The sequence below is a fragment of the Salvelinus sp. IW2-2015 genome, unplaced genomic scaffold (genome assembly GCF_002910315.2).
Source record: "Salvelinus sp. IW2-2015 unplaced genomic scaffold, ASM291031v2 Un_scaffold4055, whole genome shotgun sequence".
In the NCBI taxonomy this organism is placed as follows: domain Eukaryota; kingdom Metazoa; phylum Chordata; class Actinopteri; order Salmoniformes; family Salmonidae; genus Salvelinus; species Salvelinus sp. IW2-2015.
In genome coordinates, this window is record NW_019945327.1 from 14,719 (window position 1) to 21,117 (window position 6,399).

General features: G+C 43.4%; 1 protein-coding gene across 1 annotated transcript; it reads right to left on the reverse strand.

Moving 5' to 3' along the window:
* Positions 1 to 3,163: 3,163 nt before the first annotated feature.
* Positions 3,164 to 5,606, reverse strand: npbwr2b (neuropeptides B/W receptor 2b). Its single transcript, XM_024143476.1, has 2 exons — positions 5,538 to 5,606; positions 3,164 to 5,139 (listed from the first exon to the last, which is right to left on the reverse strand). The coding sequence occupies exon 2, from the start codon at positions 4,977 to 4,979 to the stop codon at positions 3,945 to 3,947; it is 1,035 nt and encodes a 344-aa protein (XP_023999244.1). The 5' UTR covers positions 4,980 to 5,139; positions 5,538 to 5,606; the 3' UTR covers positions 3,164 to 3,944.
* Positions 5,607 to 6,399: the final 793 nt, after the last annotated feature.

Genomic DNA, 6,399 nt, shown 5'->3' on the forward strand with positions numbered 1-6,399 from the left:
GCATGGGTCGTCTCCTGCTCTTATCTCCCTCTAGATGCATGGTCTCTCCTGCTCTTATCTCCTCTAGATCATGGTCTCTCCTGCTCTTATCTCCCTCTAGATGCATGGTCTCTCCTGCTCTTATACTCCCTCTAGATGACATGGTCTCTCCTGCTCTTATCTCCTCTAGATGCATGGTCTCTCCTGCTCTTATCTCCTGCTAGATGGCGATGGTCTCTCCTGCTCTATCTCCCTCTAGATTACATGGTCTCTCCTGCTCTTATCTCCCTCTAGATGCATGGTCTCTCCTGCTCTTATCTCCCTCTAGATGCATGGTCTCTCCTGCTCTTATCTCCCTCTAGATGACATGGTCTTCCTGCTCTTATCTCCCTCTAGATCATGGCGTCTCCTGCTCTTATCTCCCTCTAGATGCATCGGTCATATCCTGTCTCTTATCTCCCTCTAGTATATCTAGAGGGAGATAAGAGCAGGAGAGACCATGTATCTAGAGGGAGATAAGAGCAGGAGAGACCATGCATCTAGAGGGAGATAAGAGCAGGGCAGACCATGTATCTAGAGGGAGATAAGAGCAGGAGAGACCATGCATCTAGAGGGAGATAAGAGCAGGAGAGACCATGTGAGAGGTAGCTCCCTGTTCCAAATGGCACCCTATCCCCTTCTGTGGTGCACTGTTTTAGGCCGGGTCCTTATCCCCTTTATAGTGCACTACTATAGACCAGGGCCCTATTCCCTATATAGTGCACTACATTAGACCAGGGCCCTATTCCCTATATAGTGCATTACATTTGACAGGACTCATATGGAATATGGCACCATTTGGGACACGTCCCCTAGTCAACAATGTATCTCTCTGTGAGGAAGGGGACTGTATTACTTAACATTGGTCTAATGTGTGTATATTCAAGTTGGAAATAGACAGGACAGGTTGAGACCTAATCATTTAATTAACTATGTAGGGCCTATTTATAATGTGATGATGGATATAAATTATATGTCTGAATAAAGTTTGTCTAATAATACGAATCCATCAGATCAACCGTAGTTCCTTATATTAGCCACTGGGTGGGGCACTTTCACTATATGCCTGTAAAATCTATGAAATCTAACAAAGGCTGTGGCCGAAATACCTCCGTTTGCTCTCACCTTTGCTGCTAAAAAACATGAATTAAAACTTGAATAATATTTTAGTGAAGTGCAGGTAATAAAAAAAAAAACGTATTTCTACTGTATGCCTTTTTGAACCCAGGACAGCCAAATACTTCTTGTTACTACAAACGGTTGAGTTGAGCACACCATTTCATCATTCTAAGTGTAAACCATGACCGTGATGTTATGTTCTTACATATTTTTAACTGTCACACGTCCCATAAACGTCGCTGCTAACACTTGAGGAGGTGTCTTCATTATTTTGTGACTTATATGTAACATGACGGGAACATCACTCCATCCCACCTCTCCCTTCACAGTGTCACTTTTAGGACATCATGGACATTTGTGAGAGTGAGTGAGTGAGTGAGTGAGTGAGGATTAGTGAGTGAGTGAGTGGTAGTGAGTGAGTGAGCGAGTGAGGAGAGAAGAGAGAGCAGAGAGAGAAAGAGAGAGAGAGAGAACGAGAGGAGAGAGAGAGAGAGAGAGTAAAACATCTAATATTTATTGGGTGAAAAGCCTAAATGTGCAGTTTTGGCAGCCAAATATGTTGTCCTCCACCATTTATTTATATAGTAAATATATATATTTATATTGAGAGAGAGAGAGAAACAAATAACAAGCTTATCTCTGTTTTCACAACGCTGTATTATGAGTAGGTGGAGGAGATACGTGTTTAATATCTGTTACACCAGCTTATGGTTCAAAATAACACCGCTCAGTACAGATGTACGGAGTGGATTAGGGTTTATTTCATATAACCAGCTTCATATGGAGATGTCCAGAGCCATATATTGGTTACATTGACGTTTCTGCATTTATAGATTGCATTTACATGACAACTACAACATCTACGGCGGCATGTTAGATCCCAAATTAAACACTACATGGGGAAATATTTAAATCATAGAGAAATGATATTTATTTCTATTGTTTAATAAGATGCATGTAACTGAAATGTCTGGAAAATAACTACAATCGTTAAAATTCTAAAAATCGGTTTTAAATTCATAAAAATTCAATTCTAAAAATTCTAATTAAAAATTCTAAATTCTAATTTTCTAAAAGTGAAGACAAGGCTCACACCTCATGACGACAGTGAAGTTGGACGAGCCCAATACCTAGACTACGACATGTGGAAGGTGAGAGCTAATAATCGACAAGTAGTGAAAGTACAGTGCTCAATATTCTACAATGTCGACAAGTGGAGAAGGTGACAGTAGGCTCACATACCCCCTATCCAACATCGACGGGACAGTAGTGGAGAAGGTGGACATAGGCTCACTATCCCCCTATCCAATCGACGGGACAGTAGTGGAGAAGAGTGGACAGTAGGCTTCACCATACCACATCGACGGGACAGTAGTGGAGAAGGTGGACAGAGGCTCACATACCCCCCTATCCACATCGACGGGACAGTAGTGGAGAAGGTGGACAGTAGGCGCACAATACCCCATATCCACATCGACGGGACAGTAGTGGAGAAGGTGGACAGTAGGGCTCACATATCCCCCTATCCACATCGACGGACATAGTGAGAAGGTGACAGTAGCTCACATACCCCCTATCCACATCGACGGACAGTAGTGGAGAAGGGGACAGTAGGCTCACATACCCCCCTATCCAATCGACGGACAGTAGTGGAGAAGGTGGACAGTAGGCTCACCATACCCCCCTATCCACATCGACGGGACAGTAGTGGAGAAGGTGGACAGTAGGCTCACATATCCCCCTATCCACATCGACGGGACAGTAGTGGAGACGGTGGACAGTAGGCTCACATATCCCCCATATCCACATCGACGGGACAGTAGTGGAGAAGGTGGACAGTAGGCTCACATATCCCCCTATCCACATCGACGGGACAGTAGTGGAGAAGGTGGACAGTAGGCTCACATATCCCCCTATCCACATCGACAGGACAGTAGTGGAGAAGGTGGACAGTAGGCTCATATCCTCTGTACGGTCCATTATGATTGAGAGTCTATATTGCCGTCATAGAAAATAAACCACACAGTTATTTGCTTATATTTTATTTGTCTGCAGATATAAAAATCAATGTATTTACGTTTGGATGATACAGTATAGAAGTGCTACAGTAGCTGTGATTAGGTACCAGGTGGACTCTCTTGGCATCGGAAAAGCTCAACGTTAATTTCCAAAGTGTGTCATGTCAACACAAATGATTACTTGAACACGGTAATATGTTGTATATTATTATTATTCTCCATAGCATAGACTTGAGGAAATGTAGAATGAGTTATCATATTTAGATCATGTAGATTAGCCTGGATACATTATGACTATGCATCATTTGACACCACTGACTATAGTTGACAATAAAATAGGCCTTTGAGGAACAAGTATTTACAGCAAAGTTTATAAGCTACATCATTGTCTTGAGTCAGTGTGGTCATTGTAGAGGACTTCCCATATGTTACGGCCTTGATTTTGAAGGCCCTTAGCTTCACTACGGTGTAGGCTACCTGCTCTCTCGGGACAGAAGAGGGAGACAAAAGTCCATGAAAAATAAAGTGACATAAGGAGAAGAAACTTCATAATAAGCCTCACCGAAATGCATGAGTAGGGCGGGCTTGCCGGGAATAGAAATTCGTTTTTCCATATCATTTACACCATGTTAAATATTTAAGTCATACCATGGTAACAATGAACAACCCCTAACACAGATTCAAACAAACATAAATAATATAATCATAGTTTGTTTTTGATTGATTGGTATCAATATTAACATACCATCTTAAACATGTATCCACGAGCCCCTAGGTCACTGTAGGCTACTACATTCCTGCCGGTCTACATTCTAGCATCTTCTTGAAAGCTTTCCTGAAGCTGTCATCCAGGAAGGCATAAAGAAAAGGGTTCAGACAAGAGTTGGCGTAGCTGAGGCTGGTGATAAAGTAGGACAACCCGATGAGCAGCGGAGTGGTCCTCAGGTCGGTGGTGAGAGCCACTATGGTGCTGAGGTGAAACGGGGTCCAACAGAACAGACACACCGCTAGAACTATAAACACCATAATAGTGACTTTCTTTTTAGCTTTGTCCAGAGCCTTGGCGTTGGAGTTGAGGCGCATGTTCCGTAGTTTGTACAGCATCATGGTGTAGAGAATACAGATGGTCGACACGGGGATGGCGAAGCCGAGGATCAGTGTGTATATCCTGCTCGCCTTGAACCACAAACTCTCCGGGCTCGGGAAGCTGAGGACGCAGCTTTTCCTGTCCGAGTCGTCCGGACTGATGTAGACCCCAGCGAATACCGTGAACGGCATAACGATTAGAATCACGAGGATCCAGACGCACAGGCTCACTATCTTGGCCGCGCGGTAGGTACGGTAGGGCATGCGCTTGGAACGCACCGTCGCCAGGACGACCAGATAACGGTCCACACTCATGACCGTCAGGAAGTAGATACTGGAGAAGATGTTGTAGTGGTCTATGCTCAGGATGATCTTACACAGCACCTCTCCAAAGGGCCAGTAGTGGAGCAGGTGCTCGGCGATGTTAATGGGTAGGACCAGGGTAAACAAGTCGTCGGCTATCGCCAAGTTTAGGATAAACATATTGGTCACGGTTTTCATTTTGGGCGCTTTAAGGATAACGTAGATAACCGCCGTGTTCCCCGTTAACCCCACGGCGCATATCACCGAATATATCACCGGCAGGACCACGTAGAGGTCAGCGTAAAAGTATAGCTCTGATTGCGGCGTGCAGTTCAGATCTGTCCGGTTGGTCGCGCTCAGATAATAGTAGTCCATGGATTCGTTACACACAACCGGAGCTCCGCTGCGGGTGTTCGCGAAAGATATATTCTCCATCTTCAACGTCTTCTAAGGTATTATATCACATAGGTATAGAGGAAAGCACGTCGTTCAGCATGTTTGTTCAGAGTTAAAACAGGCAGTCGTGAAGTGCCATGTTAGCTGCTGTGTAGGTCGGCTCTGTCTGCTTTTACGCACGCGTTGCGCATCACGAAATCTATGGAGGACAGAAATATTGGATACAAATTAAAAACAGTACATAATAACAAACCTGTTCTGCCGTTAATATTGTATTCAAAACATTTTCTTTTTATAGCCTATCATAATGTAACCCTGCATCATAATGGATTGGAACGCCACAACGTCCACATGCACTTAATAGACTCAGTCTCATTTGAATTATAACCTGCAATAAGACCACATTTATACATTTTATTTTTAAACGGATCAAGTACTGAGAGTGCAGAAATACATATCCAGCAATAATAATAATAATATTTACGTTTTTATATATCATGCAGAATCATGTTCGTGCCATTATTCTTATACACAATCAAAAGTAAACAGTGAATTTTATGTAAAAAAGAAAAAAGAAAAGCTCATTTAGGAGCTTACCGTGTCAGAGGAGGCTTGCTCCTTGTCCCCTCTGCCTTCTGTTTGACAGTGAGCAGGAGCAACGCGAGCTGGAGCTGTCCACGTCCCAACTAGTTGCATTGGGGGGGAAGCGAACAGGTGACGTCAGTCCACAGTACAGTGCCCCGTTCCATTCAGACATCGAGGCCTGAGGCACTCACCTCGCTGTCGGCAGGCTAAAGTGTTCCTATAATGTATATACTGTAGGCATAAATAGCCATATTACTCCGCATAGTCCCATTGTGAAATGTATTGTAATGATACACTGATGGTCATATTGCTGTGTGGTACATGGCTGCTATGTGAGGCTCTCTTTCTCTCCTGTAGGGATGAAGATCCAACAGGTTGTTGTACCTCGACATATAAGTGTATGTAAACAATATAATGTTACCTTGATTGCCTTACTGTTAGGCTTTGTGTTGTTACAGTGTGAACATGGGAACATTAGAGTGGTCTATGATGGGAACATTACAGTGGTCTATGATGGGAACATTACAGTGGTCTATGATGGGAACATTACAGTGGTTATGATGGGAAGCATTAGAGTGGGTCTATGATGGGAACATTAACAGTGGTCTATGAATGGGAACATTACAGTGGTCTATGATGGGGAACATTACAGGGGTCTATGATGGGAACATTACATGTGGTCTATGATGGGAACATTTAAGGGGTTATGCATGGGAACATTAGCAGTGGTCTATGATGGGAACATTACACTGGTCTATGAATGGGAACATTACAGGGGTCTATGATGGGAACATTACAGTGGTCTATGATGGAAACATTACAGTAGGTCTATGATGGGACATTACAGTAGTTTTATGAATGGGAACATTAAAGT